General features: G+C 42.9%; 1 protein-coding gene across 1 annotated transcript in view; it reads left to right on the plus strand.

Moving 5' to 3' along the window:
• LOC112252721 (endoplasmin) overlaps window positions 1–20,956 on the plus strand; it is a 71,672-nt gene that overhangs the window by 27,512 nt on the left and 23,204 nt on the right. The window contains exon 17 of the mRNA XM_042323384.1: window positions 14,284–14,562. Within this exon, the coding sequence (XP_042179318.1) occupies window positions 14,284–14,562 (279 nt within the window). The remainder of the gene's footprint in view (window positions 1–14,283; window positions 14,563–20,956) is intronic.

The raw sequence follows: 20,956 nt of genomic DNA on the forward strand, positions 1-20,956 counted from the left end.
TCAATAACAAAAGTTTCTCAATACTTTGTTATATACCCTTTGTTGACAATGTCAAACGTTTTCTGTAAGTCTTCACAAGGTTTTCACACACTGTTGCTGGTATTTTGGCCCATTCCTCCATGCAGATCTCCTCTAGAGCAGTGATGTTTTGGGGCTGTTAATGGGCAACATGGACTTTCAACTCCCTCCAAAGATTTTCTATGGGGTTGAGATCTGGAGACTGGCTAGGCCACTCCAGGACCTTGAAATGCTTCTTACGAAGCCACTCCTTTGTTGCCCGGGTGGTGTGTTTGGGATCATTGTCATGCTGAAAGACCCAGCCACGTTTCATCTTCAATGCCCTTGCTGATGGAAGGAGGTTTTCACTCAAAATCTCACGATACATGGCCCCATTCATTCTTTCCTTTTCCCGGATCAGTCGTCCTGGTCCCTTTTGTAGAAAAACAGCCCCAAAGCATGATGTTTCCACCCTCATGCTTCACAGTAGGTATGGTGTTCTTTGGATGCAACTCAGCATTCATTGTCCTCCAAACACAACGAGTTGAGTTTTTACCAAAAAGTTATATTTTGGTTTCATCTTACTTTTGGTCCCAGCTCTCTGCAGGTCATTCACTAGGTCCCCCCGTGTGGTTCTGGGATTTTTGCTCACCGTTCTTGTGATCATTTTGACCCCACGGGTGAGATCTTGCGTAGAGCCCCAGATCGAGGGAGATTAATTAGTGGTTTAGTATGTCTTCCATTTCCTAATAATTGCTCCCACAGTTGATTTCTTCAAACCAAGCTGCTTACCTATTGCAGATTCAGTCTTCCCAGCCTGGTGCAGGTCTACAATTTTGTTTCTGGTGTCCTTTGACAGCTCTTTGGTCTTGGCCATAGTGGAGTTTGGAGTGTGACTGTTTGAGGTTGTGGACAGGTGTCTTTTTATACCGATAACAGGTTCAAACAGGTGCCATTAATACAGATAATGAGTGGAGGACAGAGGAGCCTCTTAAAGAAGTTACAGGTCTGTGAGAGCCAGAAATCTTGCTTGTTTGTAGGTGACCAAATACTTATTTTCCACCACAATTTGCAAATAAATTCATAAAAAATCCTACAATGTGATTTTCTGGGGGGGGAAAAATCTCATTTTGTCCATCATAGTTGAAGTGTACCTATGATGAAAATTACAGGCCTCTCTCATCTTTTTACGTGGGAGAACTTGCACAATTGGTGGGTGAGTAAATACTTTTTTGCCCCACTGTACTATTTATAATTAGGGCCCTGTGTTTTGCGTTATGTGACAGCAAGACTTTATCCTGTATTTTAAGCCTTATCTAGATATGAGAATTACACAAAAAAATGAAAGCAATTCTGAGGATGGTGCTGAACCATCTGACATAAAAAGAGGACAGTTGAAGGAAAAATTGTTTCAGAAAACTGTCTGTGCATTCATCTCCTCCCAACTCCACTACTGTAACTCATTACTCTCCGGCATCAACTCTAGCTCTCTCCATAAGTTCCAAATGGTTCAGAACTCTGCATCCGCACTAATTCCTGACAGCACAGAATCATAATTTGGTGGGTGCTTATATTATTTATCCTATTTCACACATCTACAAGTGTTTATTGATACATGTGTGAATTGGAAATGTTTTTTTGCATATCAAACTCTCTGAGACGCCCTCGAAGAGTGGGGTCACAGCCAGGGACTGCCATTATCAATGGCGACCTTAATCCTAATTGCTCAAAGTGCCTTGCTCAATGGCACATAGACAGATTTTTCACTTTGTTGGCTCGGGATTATTAGAACTAGTGACCTTCAGGTTACTGGCCCAGTGCTCTAACCACTAGGCTACCTGCCACCATCACCCCTGTCGTCTGAGAACTCCACTGGTACCCTGTCTCCCACTGCATTGAATACAAGATCCTCCTTCTGACCCGCACAACAATTTATTACTAAACTTTAATGTTAAGGTTGTTAACGTTGTGCAGTACAATTTTTTTTTTTCTCACATTGTTTACCCCAAATGATTGTGAAACCGAATTCCCGATTGCTGATTGTGCCGTTACTCACCACAGATGTTGCAAAACAATTGGTATTTGCATTTTTAGTAAGTGTTGCAGTTGACATTGACTTGTTTGATCCCCAGGACAGAATGATGCTCCTGGTCAATTGATAGGTCCTAAGGAGATTCTTCCTTTCAATATGTGGTTAACTGTATGCAGTGTATATTCCCGGCCAACTGACACTCTGGCACAGGATATCATAACATGTTGCATCAGCTTGAATTGAGGCAAATGTGTTGATACTGTTTTTACCCCTATTTATGATTTTTATTGATGACTGTCCTTAGTACAACTGTCTTATCCCATAAATCCAAATAAAAATGATTAACACATTCTTTGTCTTGCTCATACCAACTGAACTACACTGTATGTTTAAAACTGTCCTTTCATCCAAAGTCCAGATAGAATAACATGTACTGTAAATGTGGGTAGCAGTAGGCATACTGTAGTAGCCCACACACATTTGACTCCTAATTGTATGGTCATTGTCTTTATTCTCAAGACTTAAAGGATGCTGAACACAATATGTTGGGATGCAAACCAGGTATATGAATCACTGTCGATCCATCCTGTTATGATCTAATGAGATGGATGTAGGATATTCTGGGCCTTTCCCAGTCATGGAGGACAAAAACCTGCAGCAGTGCATCGCACTGAAGACCACTACTGAATTGGGGGTAGTATATGTGGAAGAACATCAGGGGAGTTGGTGGTGCAGATGGGCCTAGTACAACAGAACGCAGCCCTTCTCACTCCGTAGCCTACTAGAGGCCATCACAAAGCTGAGTCCCTCTTGGTTCTTATTGGCAAAGACTGAGTCCTGTACCTTGATGGTATGAAGGGGCACTGGTCAAACAGTGTACTAAAACCCTCAAGTTAGGGTTGAGATTTCATGTAAGACTCTCCAAATACCACCTTTCCCAACATGTTACACCCCAAATATTGTTAATGAACCCTGTTTAGGCTGTATTATGATAGGGTACCAAAATGCATAACTGAACGGCTTGAAACGGAAGAAATCCCACGGGAATTGCTAGTTACACAGAACTCGGGTTAGAGTTGAGATGTCAGACTTTCCAATACCATTTTTCACACCCGAAAGACTTAATGAACACCTAAGCTGATATGACTTGTATTATTATGATAGGGTACCTAACTGAACACAACTGAACGGCTTGAAATGGAACAAATCTCACTGGGAATTGCTGGTTACACAGTACTCAGGTTAGAGTTGAGAATTCATGTCAGACTCTCCAATACCACTTTCCCGCCCTTTCCCTGACCATAGAGAGCCCTCGGTGTTCTCTATGGTGTAATAGGTCAGAGCGTGACTAGGGGGATTTCTAGTTAGTTTATTTCTATATTGGTGTATGGTTCCCAATTAGAGGCAGCTGTTTATCGTTACCTCTAATTGGGGATCATACTTAGTGTGTCCTTTTTCCCACCTGCGATCTGGGATATTGTTTTTGTAATAGTGCCTATGTGCGCTGTGTTTTGCACGATCATTAGATCTTTGTTTTTTTTTAAAGTTTCACGAGTAATAACAATTTGGAACTCTTGAAGGGACTGTAGATCTTAATGTATTGCATTGAGTGATTGGCCTGGTTCTAACGGATACAGTAGTATTTAGTCAGACTGACGTAGAAAATAAATCAAATCTGAAACCACTTGAAGCTGGGATGTCCCTCCTACCATTTCATTCGCTCTTCCGACTGTCCAACTAACTCCTGGCTCAACCCTACATCACAGCAAGTGCCTGCAATCGTTACATCGTAGTGCAACAGGAAAGAGTGGTTTCAACGCAGAGGCAAATTCAGATAGATTAATCAAAAATTATTCATAGATTTAAAACAAAACCCTTTGTCATAGACGGACAAGATTAATATGAAATGGAGCCAACAGAAGGCTGCCTCGCTTCTAGTCCTTAGGAAACTTTGCAGAATAGTTTTATGTATTCTTCCTTACATTGTTAGCCCACGAAATCTGAAGTGTTATTACATACAGCCAGGAAGAACTATTCGATATCAGATCGACGTCAACTTACCAGCACCACGACCAGGAATACGACTTTGCGGATCCTTTGTCCGAACAACCCAGGGCATTTGAACTGATTCCAGAGGCGGACCCAAAACAACACCGCCGTTGAAGAGGTAGACAGAGCGGTCTTCTGTTCAGACTTCGGAGGTGCGCACACCACCCACCGCTTCCAGTATATTACTCGCTAATGTCCAGTCTCTAGATAACAAGGTAGATGAAATTAGGGCAAGGGTTGCTTTCCAGAGAGGCATCAGGGATGCTGTCGGAGTCGATACAGCCACCTGAATTCTTTGTGCGTTGCCTCGACAGGAATAAACATCTCCCCGGGAAGAAGGGTGGAGGTGTATGTTTCATGATCGACGACTCATTGTGTAATTGTAACAACATTCAGGAACTCAAGTCCTTTTGTTCACCTGATCTAGAATTCAATCAAATGCCAACCATATTATCTCCCAAGGGAATTCTCCTAGGTTATTGTCACAGCCGTGTATATCCCCCCTCAAGCCGATACCACGACAGCCCTCAAGGAACTCCACTAGACTTTATGCAAACCGCCCACCGTTTAGCAAATCTGACCACGACTCCATTTTGCCCCTCCCTTCCTATAGGCAGAAACTCAACCAGGATGTGCCCTTGCTAAGGACTATTCAACGCTGGTCTCCTTCACCGTGGCCGATGTAAGACATTTAAATGTGTTAACCCTTGCAAGAATGTCGGCCCAGATGGCGTCCTCAGAGCATGCGCAGACCAGCTGGCTGATGTGTTTACAGACATATTCAATCTCTCCCTATCCCAGTCTGCTGTCCCCACATGCAGCAAGATGGCCACCATTGTTCCTGTACCCAAGAAGGCAAAGGTAACTTAACGATTATCGCCCCATAACACTCACTTCTGTTATCATGAAGTGCTTTGAGAGACTAGTCAATGATCATTTTTATTTATTTTACCTTTATTTAACTAGGCAAGTCCGTTAAGAACAAATTCTTATTTTCAATGACTGCCTAGGAACAGTGGGTTAACTGCCTGTTCAGGGGCAGAATAACAGATTTGTACCTTGTCAGCTCAGGGATATGAACTTGCAACCTTTCGGTGACTAGTCCAACGCTCTAACCACTAGGCTACCCTGCCGCCGATATCACTTTAGGTGTCACCCTAGACCCACTTCAATGTGCTTACCGCCCCAATAGGTCCACAGACGATGCAATCGCCATCACACTGCCCTATCCCATCTGGACAAGAGGAATACCTATGTAAGAATGTTGTTCATTGACTATAGTTCAGCATTCAACATCATAGTACCCTCCAAGCTCATCATTAAGCTTGAGGCCCTGGTTCTCAACACCGCCCTGTGCAATTGGGTCCTGGAATTCCTGACAGGCCGCTCCCAGGTGGTGAAGTTAGGAAACAACATCTCCACTTTGCTGATCCTCAACACTGGGGCTCCACAAGGGTGCATGCTCAGCCCCCTGCTGTACTCCCTGTTCACCTATTACTGCGTGGCCATTCACGCCTCCAACTCAACTATCAAGTTCGCAGACAACACAACAGTAGTAGGCTTGATTACCAACAACGACGAGACAGCCTACAGGGAAGAAGTGTGGTGTCAGGAAAACAACCTCTCGCTCAACGTCAACAAAACAAAGGAGATGATCATGGACTTCAGAAAACAGCAGAGGGTGCACCCCCATATCCACATCGACGGTACAGCAGTGGAGAAGGTGGAAAGTTTCAGGTTCCTTGGCATACACATCACGTACAAACTGAAATGGTCCACCCACACAGACAGTGTTGTGGAGAAGAGGCAACAGCGCCTCTTCAACCTCAGGAGGCTGAAGAAATTTGGCTTCTCACCCAAAACCCTGACAAACTTTTACAGATGCACAATTGAGAGCATCCTGTCGGGCTGAATCACCGCCTGGTACGGTGGTGATACAGCCCGACAGGATACATTTATTTGATTTGAGATGAAAGGCGATATCCTAACGAGTCCACGAAGCAAGCTAGAGCTCTGAGACATTCACAGCGATGAGTTAGACGTTTTGGTCAAGAGAGACCTTTAGAAAATATGCACATTTTCTCTAGCACTAAACATACAAATATTTGTTACAGTTGTAAGGAAGTTGACAGTCGGTAATTTTATAATTTCATTATGCTATATTTAGAAAATATGCAAGTCCTTTCAAGCTTTTTGTTGAATAGGAAATACAGAAAATATTTTACATTTTCATATTTTTATCATATGTGTACTGTGTACTTGAGTTTGTGTCCTCAAAAGTTACTACCTCTTATCAGAAAGGTGATATTTAAACCTTTTGAGTATGCAGCATTACTAGTTATTGTTTATGGCCCTTTCATAATTACTTTTGGGTATTACATAGATTACGTTTAACTGGTTAATTAACCCTTTTTAAGCTGATGTGATTTGCATTATACTAAACACAAATATAAACGCAACATGTAAAGTCTTGGTCCCATGTTTCATGAGCTGAAATAAAAGACAGCAGAAATGTTCCATACGCACAAAAAGCTTCTCAAATGTTGTGCACAAATTTGTTTACATCCACGTTTGTGAGCATAGCTCCTTTGTCAAGATAATTCATCCACCTGACAGGTGTGGCATATTAAGAAGCTGATTAAATCGCATGATCATTACACAGGTGCACCTTGTGCTGGAGACAATAAAAGGCCACTAAAAATGTGCAGTTGTCACAACACAATGCCATCCATGTCTCAAGTCTTGAGGGAGCGTGCAATTGGCATGCTGAACGCAGGAATGTCTACCAGAGCTGTTGCCAGAGAATTTAATGTTAATTTCTCTACCGTAAGCCTCCAACATCGTTGAAGAGAATTTGGCAGTATGTCCAACCGGCCTCGGGTAACCACGCCAGCCCAGGACCTCCACATTCGGCTTCTTCACCTGCAGGATCGTCTGAGACCAGCCACCACGACAGCTGATGAAACTGGGTTTGCACCACAAAATAATTTCTGCACAAACTATCAGTAACCATATCAGGGAAGCTAATCCGCGTGCAAGTCATCAGCTCAGTGCCATAACCGACTTCAGTGGGAAGTGCTCACCTTCAATGGCCACTGGCATGCTGGAGAAGTCTGTTTTTCACAGATGAATCCCTGTTTCAACTGTACCTGGCAGCGTGTATGGTGTCATGTGGCGAGCGGTTTGCTGATGTCAACGTTGTGAACAGAGTGCCCCATGGTGGTGGTGGGGTTATAGTATGGACAGGCATAACTTACGGACAACAAACATAATTGCATTTTATCGATGGCAATTTGAATGCACAGAGATACCGTGACGAGATCCTGAGGCCCATTGTCGTGCCATTCATCCGCCGCCATCACCTCATGTTTCAGCATGATAATGGCAAGACCCTGTGTCGCAAGGATCTGTACACAATTCCTGGAAGCTGAAAATGTCCCAGTTCTTCCATGGCCTGCATATTCACCAGACATGTCACCCATTGAGCATGTTTGGGATGATCTGGATCGACGCATACAGCAGCATGTTCCAGTGAAATCCATAGAATAGGGCCTAATGTTTTTCAATAGATTGATTTTACATTAACTGTAACTCAGTAAAATCTTAAAATGTTGCCTTTATTTTGTTGTTCAGTATAATTTACATCTCTTGAAATATTCCCAACTATGTATCCAACTTTGTCATCATGTAGCAACATTGAATCTTTAAATTATGTCATGCCCTGATAGGTCAGGGTGGTAGGTCAGGGTGTGACTAGGGTGGGAAATCTGTTTATATTTCTTTGTAGGCTGGATATGGTTCCCAATCAAAGGCAGCTGTCTTGTTGTCTCTGATTGGGGATCATACTTAGGCAGCCCTTTTTCCCACCTTCTGTTGTGGGATTTTGTCTTTTTGTGTTGCATGTGTTGCACTCCTAGCTTTACGTTTGGTTTAGTTGTTTATTTTTTTTGGTGGAACATTTAAAAATTAAAGAAAATGTATGCCTACCACGCTGCACCTTGGTCTTCATTTAACAACAATATGAATTCAAACCACATCTACAAACTCTATCCACATAGCTATTAAAGGAAACAGGTACAAAAGTATCTATATCCACAGTAAAAACTAGTTCTATATCGACATAACCTGAAAGGTTGCTCAGCAAGGAAGAAGCCACTGCTCCAAAACCTCCATAAAAAAGCCAGACTAGGGTTTGCAACTGCACATGGAGACAAATATCGTTCTTTTTGGAGAAATGTCCTCTGGTCCTCTTGCTGCAGGAGGGACTGGTGCACTTCACAAAATAGATGACATCTCAAGACGTCAGTCAGGAAGTTAAAGCTTGGTTAAAAATGGGTCTTCCAAATGGACAATGACCCCAAGCATACTTCCAAAATTGAGGCAAAATGGCTAAGGACAACAAAGTCAAGGTATTGGAGTGGCCATCACAAAGCCCTGACCTCAATCCATTAGAAAATGTGTGGGCCGAACTGAAAAAGCATGTGCGAGCAAGGAGGCCTACAAACTTGACTCAGTCATACCAGCTCTGTCAGGAGGAATGGGCCAAAATTCACCCAACTTATTGTGGGAAGCTTGTGGAAGGCTACCTGAAATGTTTGACCCAAGTTAAACAATTTAAAGGCAATTGCAACCAAACACTAATTGAGTGTATGTAAACTTCTGACCCACTGGGAATGGGATGAATGAAATTAAACCTGAAATAAGTCATTCTCTCTACTATTATTCTGACATTTCACATTCTTAAAATAAAGTGGTGATCCTAACTGACCTAAGACAGGGAATTTTTATGAGGATTAAATGTCAGGAATTGTGAAAAACTGAGTTTAAATGTCTTTGGCTTAGGTGTATGTAAACTTCCAACTTAAACTGTATACAGTACCAGTCAAAAGTTTGGACACACTTACTCATTACTCTGGGTTTTTCTTTATTTGTACTATTTTCTACATTGTAGAATAATGGTGAAGACGTCAAAACTGAAATAACACAAGGAATCATGTAATAACCCAAAAAGTATTTTTCAAAGTAGCCCCTCTTTGCCTTGACGGATTTTGCACATGCTTGGCATTCTCTCAACCAGCTTCACATGGAATGCTTTCCAACAGCCTTGAAGGAGTTCCCACATATGTTGAGCACTTGTTGGCTGCTTTTCCTTCAATCTGATGTCCAACTCATCCCAAACCATCTGATGGACTCCATCACTCTCCTTGGTCAAATAGCCCTTACCACAGCCTGGAGGTGTGTTTGGTCATTGTCCTGTTGAATAAATGATAGTCCCACTAATAGCGCAAACCAGATGGGATGGTGTATCGCTGCAGAATGCTGTGGTTAGTCATGCTGGGTAAGTATGCCTTGAATTCTAAATAAATCACTGACTGTGTCACCAGCAAAGCACCCCCACACCATCATACCTCCTCCATGCTTCACGGTTGGAACCACACATGCAGAGATCCTCCGTTCATCTACTCTGCGTCTCACAAAGACACGGCGGTTGAAACAAAAAAATTCAAAATTGGACTCATCAGACCAAAGGACAAATTTCCACCGGTCTAATGTCCATTGCTCGTGTTTCTTGGCCCAAGCAAGTCTTTTCTTTTTATTGGTGTCCTTTAGCAGTGGTTTCTTTGCAGCAATTCGACATTGAAGGCTTGATTCACACAGTTTCCTCTGAACAGTTGATTGTGAGATGTGTCTGTTAATAGAACTATTTGAAGCAATTATTTGGGCTGCAATTTCTGAGGCTGGTAACTCTAATGAACTTATCCTCTGTGGCATAGGTAACTCTGGGTCTTCCTTTCCTGTGGCGGTCCTCAGAGCCAGTTTTTGCGACTGCACAATTCCCCACAATAACAATGCGAAAACGGGTTTTTAGAAATGTTGGCAAGTTCATCAAAAATAAAAAACAGAAATACATTGACATAACGATTCAGGCCCTTTGCTATGAGACTCGAAATTGATCATCTTTGAGATGTTTCTACAACTTGATTTGAGTCCACCTGTGGTAAATTCAATTGGTCTGACATGATTTGTAAAGGCACACACCTGTCTATATAAGGTCCCACAGTTGATCGTGCACGTCAGAGCAAAAACCAAGCCATGAGGTTGAAGGAATTATCTGCAGAGCTCTGAGACTTATGTCGAGGCACAAATCTGGGGAAGGGCAGCATTGAAGGTCCCCAAGAACACAGTGGCCTCCATTATTCTTAAATGGAAGAAGTTTGGAAAAACTAAGACATTTGCTAGACTGGCCGCCCAGCCAAACTGAGCAATCGGGGGAGAAGGGCCTTGGTCAGGGAGGTGACCAAGAACCGGAAGGTCACTCTGAAAGATCTCCAGAGTTCCTCTGTAGAGATGGGAGATCCTTCCAGATGGACAACCATCTTTAGAGCACTCTACAAATCAGGACTTTATGGTAGAGTGGCCAGTTCGGAAGCCACTCCTCAGTAAAAGGCAAATGACAGCCCACTTGGAGTTTGCCAAAAGGCACCTAAAGGACTCTCAGACCATGAGAAACACGATCCTCTGGTCTGATGAAACCAAGATTGAACTATTTGGCCCGAATGCCAAGCTTCACATCTGGAGGATACCTGGCACCATCCCTTTGGTGAAGCATGGTGGTGGCAGCATCATGCTGTGGGGATATTTTTCAGCATCAGGGACTGGGAGAACAGTCAGGATCGAGGTAAAGATGAACAGAGCAAAGTACAGAGAGATCCTTTATGAAAACCTGCTCCAGAGCACTCAGGGCCTAAGACTGGGTGGAGGTTCACCTTCCAACAGGACAACAACCTTAAGCGCACACAGCCAAAAAAACGCAGGAGAGGCTTTGGGACAAATCTCTGAATGTCCTTGAGTGGCCCAGCCAGATCCCAGACTTGAACCCGATCGAACATCTCTGGAGAGACCTGAAAATAGCTGTGCAGCGACGCTCCCCATCCAACCTGACAGAGCTTGAGAGAATCTACAGAGAAGAAAATGGGAGAAACTCCCAAAATACAGGTGTGCCAAGATTGTAGCGTTAGACCCAAGAAGACTCAAGGCTGTAATTGCTGCCAAAGGTTCTTCAACAAAAGTACTGAGTAAAGGGTCTGAATACTTATGTAGATGTGACAGTTTTTTTTATACATTTGCAAACATTTCTAAAAACCTGTTTTTTGCTTTGTCATTGTGGGGTATTGTGTGTAGATTGATGAGGGGGGAAAACAATTTAAGCAATTTTAGAATAATATGTGGAAAAATTCAAGGGGTCTGAAAACTTTTCAACATGCACTACATCTTACTCTTTACTCTTAAAACCATGCTAGTTAAAATACATAACCACACCAACAAAAAGGGGCCCAGGATGCGATCTCGCTTCAGCTCAAACAAACTCCATTAGCCATGTGCTTTTACCAAAAGAAGCCATCACATGCTCAGGTAAAACCTAGGCTCCACCATGCCTCCAGACTGCATTCACTTCCTGTGGGCAGCCGCCAAAGAAACACAAAGATGGGTTTAAATACATGCAGCTCAAGTCACATGACAAGGCAATTAACCAATATAAATGCTTGTTAGGTTAAACATGCAAATGAGTCACAGGTGTGACGTTTATATACAGTATATAGACTATACCAGGAGTATTCCACTCTACCCTACGAGGTCTGGAGCCTGCTGGTTTTCTGTTCTAATTGATAATTAATTGCACCTACCTGGTGTCCAAAAAACGCAGTGGAACTGGCTTCGAGTTCCAGAGTTGAGTTTAAGGGCACTATACCATACACCCAGTTGACAGGAATCTGCAAAAATACAAATATGTTATAAATTCATTCAATCTAAAACAGTAGGCCTAATATATTCACCATTGCCTCAAATTATAATCGTGCAAACTATTGTTTCATCCACAACTTAATTTCAGCTTCCAAAGTTGATCATTTCATGTACCATGGACAAACTATTGTTTCATCCATGCTGTAGCCTATTCTATTACAGGCTACCGGTATACCAAAGTCATTATGCTATTCAATTTCAGCATCCAACATTGATCGTTTCATGTACCATGGGCAAACTATTGCTTCATGCTGTACTGTAGGCTATACCAAACTCATTATGGGCTAGTACATTTCAGCTTCCAATGTTGGTAGTTTCATTTACCATGGGCAATTTTGTAATCAGCAGCCAACTGTTAAGTAAATACACAAATTGTGAGCCTTTCAGCTGGACTTGTGGTAGTTGGTCTCCTTCCTAGCGATGCTTGCTCCTATCTTGGCAAGTAGAGGTCAAACTTGCCTCTGTCATGTCAAAAGTACTGTCAGAACACTCTCTAAACAGGCATAGTTGACTAGCAGCTGATACTCCCCTAGTTCTCGAAAACCATCCATGAAACTACACTTCCCGAGTTACACTTACACACCGGTATTCTGAGCATGCTAGATCACTAAAAAGCACAGGTGGTCGCCTCTTGTCTTCCACCTGTCTTCCATAAACAAGCGCTGTAACATGGAGATATGGCCATGTGGGAACAATAACCCTATCAAGGTGTGTATCAATTTAACCTTTTGTTTGTGAAAATGATTTCTCGCTGATATGAAAGATATGGTCCTTATGCTTCCAAAACCATTCCCTTGCATATATTCAATAAATCCCATTTAAAAAATCATGTTGCTATCCCAGAAACACATAGCTGAAAGTTACACGTAAGCACCTTCTTGGGTGGTTAATCTACTTCAGTTTGTTACACCGTACCCAAATCGTGCGCAAATTGATTTTGTCCCCCCACACCAAACGTGATCACGACATACAGGTTGAAATATCAAAACAAACTCTGAACCAATTATATTAATTTGGGGAAAGGTCGAAAAGCATTAAACAGTTATGGTAATTTAGCTAGCTAACTTGCAGTTGCTAGCTAATTTGTCCTGGGATATAAACATTGAGTTGTTAGTTTACCTGAAATGGACAAGGTCCTCTACTCTGACAATTAATCCACACATAAACCAGTCAACCGAATCGTTTCTAATCATCTCTCCTCCTTCCAGGCTTTTTCATCTTTGGACTTCATATGGTGATTGGCATCTAACTTTCATAGGTGTATTACCACGACCAACCGACTGAAGTTCATCTTTCAATCACCCACGTGGGTATAACCAATGAGGAGATGGCACGTGTGTATCTGCTTCTATAAACCAATGAGGAGATGGGAGAGGCAGGACTTGCACGGCATTCTATTGGGATTATAAAGTGTCACAAATAGAACTGACTTCTCTTTTAGCACTTGGCAATGCATACGCTCGTTGGCACGCACGAGCAGTGTGGGTGCAATAATTGAATAACATGTATGTTTAAATGTATTTTGCAATAATGGGTTAGCATGTAAGACCCCACGCAGAGAGGAAGAGGTGAAGCGGGAGGTTTCACTCTCGCCAAAATCTGTCCATAATAAACCCTAAGCGTTCCTATGGGTTAATTTAGGACCTAAACTTGTCACCTGCCTTCCCGCCTTTGGGAGGACTCACATTGTTAGGGCGGAGACATGAGCATCTAGTCATTATATACAGATCTCTGCCGCACGGCAATACAACCTACACATTGGAAAAATACACTGCACACACTGCAGCCTAGTCTGGCAGATGTCTAGCAGATGAGTCGCAGCAGTGCGGATTGTATCCCATTGAAATTAATGGACTTTGATGCAACTGGTGTGCACAAGGCATTGGTGAATGTTGAACTTTTGTTGCACACATATTAAGTAAAAATGTTTGATTTTACATAATGAAAAAAGTTTGACTGTATTATTTATTAAGCAGCATTGATGCAACGGCTGTCATCTGATTAGGCCTACAATAGTATGCCACTGCAGCTTTTGCCCTCAATTGCAGAGTTGATTAGGCCTCCAACATTATGCCACTGCAGTTTTTGCCATCCATTGCATTGCTGCAGCTCGCTCTCATACGCAATCCCTGGGATGGTGGTTGCCATGGTTTCTTTGGTCACATGTGTAGCCAGAAGCAGCAGAAGATGCTGAGTCCAAAAAATTCAGAGCCATTTTCATTCAGCACATTGAAAGGACTCTCTGCATTGCATGGGGATTATAAAACATCCCCCGGGCAATTAAGCGCATATCTCAGTAAAAAGACATCTGTATTTTGTTTTGAGTAGAATTGAACAGAATTCTTTCATTTGTTGGAAGCACAAAGATATACGCAAATATATTTTATTCGTATTTCTCATAGATTTGACATCAGGAATGAGTATAGAAATTCCTGAAGGATTGACGGAGCTGTTGCAGAGCTTTACCGTGGAAGTGCTGAGGAATCAGCCGGGAGATTTGCTCGAGTTCGCTTTGCAGTATTTCACCCAACTGAAGGACAGTGAAATTAGAGGAGCCGCGTTTGGCAATGACCAAAATTCGGCCACGAGACCCAGTGGGAAAGCGGTCAATTTCATTGAGGAAGCCATGCAGATTGATTCTGAAAATGGAGAGGAGGAGAGTGACGACGAGGAATTCACAGGTAGGCTAATATATGAACAATAACCATGTTGAGCTCCATTCTATTAAATTGTATTCAATTTCTATTATATTATTCAGCCAGTGGAATATCGGAATGGAATAGAACATAATAAATTGTATATGAGATGGAATGAAATTCTACAATTGCAACATGTTTGCCTCTTAGAAAATGTAGCCACTGTAGCCAGTGATGTGTGATGAGCTTTCAAATTGTTTTCCACATTGTAACAACACCATGCCATGATGATTCTGTCTGGGCTGTCCTTCGCCAAATATGGACATGGCGATAGAGGCTGATTGACACGAAATGAACATCCTGTGCAACTGTGTAGCATTTGATCTCTAGCCAACAGTTGATCCTGTTTCCTGATTCCTGAGAATTTCTTTTGACATCATTAGGCTTACACAATGCATATAGGCCAAGTTACTATAGAGGGAGTTAGAGCAACAATAGAGTACACAGTCCTCATGAAAATCAAATAAACCTTAGTAGTGGCGATTTTAGCATGTAAATCTTGGTGGGGCAAAAAATATATATTTTTGTAGATACATGCCAGCAAAGCCACTACACAACACAATGCTAAACAATCCATTAAGTGCACTATAACGGTGACAAACGGTGCCCACAAACTGCTAAGGCCTACATAAAGAGCTTTCTTTTCAGCACCATAGAGTAAGTCCTTACCACTGCTACACCTGGCTATCAGCGGAGCCTTGTCTGGTAGCGAAACCGTTAATTCAGCCTAATTCACTGCCTTTTTAAAAACATAGCTGATATTGCTGACTTGCTTAAACAAATGTGGTTTCTACTGACAATTGAGACATACAAACTATGGCATAATGGAACGATGAGCCGATAAGAAGCAATCCGTAATTTCGATTAAGACATTAATGAGCGAGCTAAGACGGACAGAGTCAAAATAACTATTTGTTACAGCACTTTCGAAATGTACAGTGACAGAATTCAGAACATGGGTCGTTCTTGCAGTATTCTCCCTGTACACCAAGTCAGAACTGTAGGATAAATAAAGGGGGCATATAAGCAGACAATATTCTATGATGACATTTCTCTGAAACAGGCTACATGTGCACCACAAAGTCAGAACATTAGGGCTAAGTTATGAGGGGGAAATGGACCAAATTATTAGGGTGAGGCACATGGGCTACTAACAGCTTACTATACAACATACACACATTTATGGTGCTTTCAAGACAACTGGAAACTGAAAAAAAGGCTGAATCATGACGTCAGTGATCTTCAGGTCAGAGCTCAAGAAAGAGGCCAGAGTTCCCGACTTGGAATTCCGAGTTGGATGACCGTTCAAAACGTATTTTCCCAGTCGGAGCAAATTGTTTCAGAGTTCCCAGGTGTCTTGAATTCACTGAAGTCTGAGATTTCCCTGTTGAACACGGCAGAAGTCATGCTGGATTGACAGCATGGCCAATGTATTCAACCTTTTTTGTTGTGTAATCTTCATGTCCAATGGCCGATGAGCACCGCTAAGTTTTATCTATAATTTCTCTTCATATGACAAGGATTGAAAGGGGATTTTCCAGTAGATTATCGATGTGATTCATGATTATAACTGCTTGTCTAGCTTGTTAGCTAAGATTGTGAAAGTATGACATGATCAGTCCAATCAAAGCTACGATAGATATAACGTGATTTGATGTCATTTTATCTGTGACCAATGAACTTGAGCCTTCTTGGATGGGCACTTCTAATGTAAATCTATGGCAGCACCCAAGGGGGCTTGAAAGTTCGAGCTCTCCCTGTAGTGAGTGACAGAACACTGAGCCAATCACTGCGCAACTAGAGAAGATTACCAACCCCTACGCTCTGTATTTTCCGCTGGCTGCCCTTCCACCACAGAAAGCACTGAACTAGGCTGAAACACCTGCATTTTGGAGCTGCCTTACACAAGAAATCAAAAAAGAGACATGTTTGTATACGGCTTTATTAACTCTAAATATATATCAATTTTTTGTTGTTGTTGTTTTTTGTTACTGTGTTTGTAATATGATATGTGACACGTGTTAATGCCAAAATAACATGCAAAAGAGGCAACAATTTATTTAGTTTTTGCTAAACAGGTGGGGCTCAAAACAGGGTGGGACTCTGTAATAATTTACATAAAAAATAGAGTGAAAAACTCAATTTATACACTACCGCTCAAAAGTTTTAGAACACCTACTCAAGGTTTTTCTTTATTTTTACTATTTTCTACATTTCAGAATAATAGTGAAGATATAAAAACTATGAAATAACACATATGGAATTATGTAGTAACCAAAAAAGTGTTAAATAAACCAAAATATATTTTATATTTGGGATTCTTCAAATAGCCACCCTTTACCTTGATGACAGCTTTGCACACTCTTGGCTTTTCAACCAGATCAATATTAGATTTGTTTAACACTTTTTTGGTTACTACATGATTCCATATGTGTTATTTAATAGTTTTGATGACTTCACTATTGTTCTACAATGTATAAAATAGTACAAATAAATAAAAATCCTTGAATAAGTAGGTGATCTAAAACTTTTGACCGGTTGTGTAAATGACCAGCCTTTTTTGAAAGTCAATACAGATGTAGGATCTTAGATTGAGCCAGTTTGCTACAGTAGGAAAATAATCCTGCAGCAACAGGAAATGGGAATTATTATGTGGATTTGAATTAGTAGGCAATTTGTGGAGGGGTTGATACATTTTTCTTAAGGGCAAATCAAGTCTGACATTTTATAGTGGAAATTACAAACTTTAGAAACCTTTTTATACTTGTAGTGTATTCAAGTTTGCATTTTCTGCTGTGCAGGAACATTTCCATCATCAAAAAAGTGATACAATTAAAATCCTACATCTGTACGCAGCAGTATGGGGTTGGCATACACCTCTGTAGGTCTGAAAGCAAAGTAGTTGGGGGAAAAAGCACAAGTGTATGTGACAGGTTAGCATTGCATGCCTCAGTGGTTATGTGCTTGAGAAAGAAGTCTTAATGGCTGCTACTAGGAGGATAGGCAGAGGGCTGCTGCCAGAGGCCTATGATTAAACAATTGCAGATAAAACACAGACAAGAATAGAATGGAATAGATCAAGCCCAGTGGATCATTACTTAATTCAGTAGATATATGCTGGTCCTCTGTAGCTCAGTTGGTAGAGCATGGCTCTTGCAATGCCATGGTAGTGGGTTTGATTCTGGCTTTGGAAAAAAGTGTCTGCTAAATGGCATATCATGATATAATAGTATACAGTGCTTGGCTTGGGCAGGACCACACCATAGCGGAGTACCGGCAGCTAATTCTTCTACTGCTTGAGCTCCTGCACCTCTTAAGCCTGTGTCACACGAATATATTTCTGGTGCAGATGCAAAATTATTTGTTCATCCAAATGTTTGGTAATTGTAACAGCTTCACTATAGACAAAATGTTGGATGTACAATTTAGCTAGTTACCTAAACTGTTGCCTATTTGGTTAGTCTGTAAACTCTCCTTCCAGACTCACATTAGTATCTTCAATCCAAAATTAAATCTAGAATCGGCTAGAGTATTCAACCCCTTTTCCTATTTCGCAACAAAGCCTCCTTCACTCATGGCACTAAATATACCCTTGTAAAACTGACTATCCTACCGATCCTTGACTTTGGCGATGTCATTTACAAAATAGCCCCTAACACTCTACTCAGCAAACTGGATGTAGTCTATCACAGTGCCATCCGTTTTATCACCATAGCCCCATATACTACCCACCACTGTGACTTGTATGCTCTCGTTGGCTGGCCCTCACTACATATCCATCGCCAAACCCACTGGCTCCAGGTCATCTATAAGTCTTCGCTAGGTAAACCCCGCCTTATTTCAGCTCACTGGTCACCATAGCAACACCCGTAGCACGCGCTACAGCAGGTGTATTGCACTGGTCATCCCCAAAGCCAACACTTACTTTGGCCGCCTTTCCATCCAGTTCTCTGCTGCCAATGACTGGAACGAGATGCAAAAATCTCTGAAGCTGGAGTCTTATATCTCCCTCTCTAACTTTAAGCATCAGCTGTCAGAGCCGCTTACTGAAAACTGTACCTGTACAAAGCCAATCTGTAAGTAGCACACCCAACTACCTCATCCCCATATTATTACATACCCTCTTGCTCTTTTTAACCACAGTATCTCTACTTGCACATCATCATCTGCACATCTATCACTCCAGTATTAATGCTAAATTGTAATTATTTTCTCCTCTATGGCCTATGTATTGCTTACCTCCCTACTCTTCTACATTTGCACACACTGTACATAGATCTTTCTATTTCTCTTTTACAGTGGGGCAAAAAAGTATTTAGTCAGCCACCAATTGTGCAAGTTCTCCCACTTAAAATGATGAGAGAGGCCTGTAATTTTCATCATAGGTACACTTCAACTATGACAGACAAAATGAGAAAAAAAATCCAGAAAATCACATTGTAGGATTTTTAATGAATTTATTTGCAAATTATGGTGGAAAATAAGTACTACTGTAAACGACAAGAAGAGTCGTCTGACGCCCACCTAGAGGGTGGCCTTCATTGACATGGAACTAGACTCAGTCCTCATGAGAGCACGCCTGCCCACCAGAAGGGTTCAGGCGATCCTATCTTGCCTTGATAACTTTCGGGGGGTGCGGGTCGTATCCGCTCTAACCTGCCAACGCCTGTTGTGCTTGCTGACGGCAGCCTCGTTGCTGATTCCCCTGCTCCATCTCCGGCCTCTTCAACGGTGGTTCAACTCCCACCGGCTGCACCCGAAGTGGCACCGTCAACTGCGAGTGACCGCACAGTGCCTCAGGGCATTATTGAGGTGGCGCTGTTGCTCCTTTTTCTTAGGTGGGGTGGAGATGCAGAGGATGTGCAGCCTGGAGCTGGTCAGCACAGACACCGCCCAGATCGGCTGACCAAGGGCAGGTCGGCCAGCGGCTGTTGGCCACCCCCTTGTTGCTGCAGGCACATCAATACACTAGAGCTAAGAGCTGTACTGCTGGCCCTGCGGTCTTTCCTTCCACATCTGAAGGGAAGACACGTCCTGGTGAGATTACGGGAAACACCACAGTGGGGGCTTACATCAACCATCAGGGTGGACTGAGGTCCCACCACCTCCATCTTATGGCACGGGAGCTCCTTCTCTGGACTCAGGGATGTCTAGAGTCTCTGTGCGGAGGGCACATACCTGGCATCCTGAATGTGGCAGCGGATATGCTCTCGAGGGAGGGCCTGCCCGCCTCGGACTGGAGCCTACATCCCTAGGTGGTGCAGCACCTGTGGGACAAGTTCGGGAGGGTGCAGGTGGACCTGTTTTCCTCCCCGGACAATACACACTGCCCCATGTGGTGCTCCATGTTGGAGCCACCAGGACCTCTGGGCTTGGATGTTCTGGCTCACGATGGTGAGCATTCCACCCTTTTCCCCTGATCCAGGCTGTGCTGGACAGGACCAGGATGGCAGAGCATCGTCTCCTGCTGGTGGCCCCATACTGACCCAGACAACCCTGGTTCAGCCTTCTCCTGTCCCTGTTGTCTGGGACACCTTAGCATCTGCCCATGAGACCCGACATGCTGTCTTAGGCCGGGGGAACTCTGTGGCATCCGAGACCGCACCGCCTCAGTCTGTGGACTTGGCTGCTTAACGGCACCAATGGTCCATGTTAGGACTACAGCAGGGCGTAATGTACACCATGCAGAGTGCAAGGGCATCGGCTACAACCGCGGCATACCAGTTGCACTGGCGGTTGTTTTGCTCTTGATGCGCTGGTATTGAGGTTGTGCCCGAGTCATGCGGGGTGCAGTATGTCCTCCTTTGTCTGCTATGGTGAGAGAGTCCTGGGGACTGGGTTATCAAAGCAGAGGCCCTCTTACTGGATCGTGGACACAATTACGACAGCATACCGCCTGGCTGGCAGGCCAGTCCTGGGATCTGTGGTAGCACATTCAAAACGAGGTGTGGCTGCATCCTGGGCTATTCTGAGAGGAATGCCCCTTGCTGATATCTGTGCTGTGGCCAACTGGGCTTCCTCTTGTACCTTTGCTAGGTACTATCGGGTAAATGTGGCACCTCCCTCTGTGGTTGCTTCAGCAGTTCTGGGCATTGTCTCCCCTTCCGGGGGTATACCAATATATTGGAGGGATCCAATATTGTGAAACATAACAAAGGTTACTTATGTAATCACGGTTATGTGAGCTATATGGATCACTCCAATCCCCTACGGGGCTAGAGGTGCCTCAAAAATTATGTAGAGAATGTGTGTCGTGGCCATGGGGTATATACATAGGGCCGGACCCCAGCCATGACACAGGTGTACACGGTAGTAAATCTGTAAATTCTCACCTCGGATGTATCCCTCCGCCGTGGAGTGATATAAATATATTGGAGTG

Source organism: Oncorhynchus tshawytscha, linkage group LG06 (assembly GCF_018296145.1).
Source record: "Oncorhynchus tshawytscha isolate Ot180627B linkage group LG06, Otsh_v2.0, whole genome shotgun sequence".
Classification (NCBI taxonomy): domain Eukaryota; kingdom Metazoa; phylum Chordata; class Actinopteri; order Salmoniformes; family Salmonidae; genus Oncorhynchus; species Oncorhynchus tshawytscha.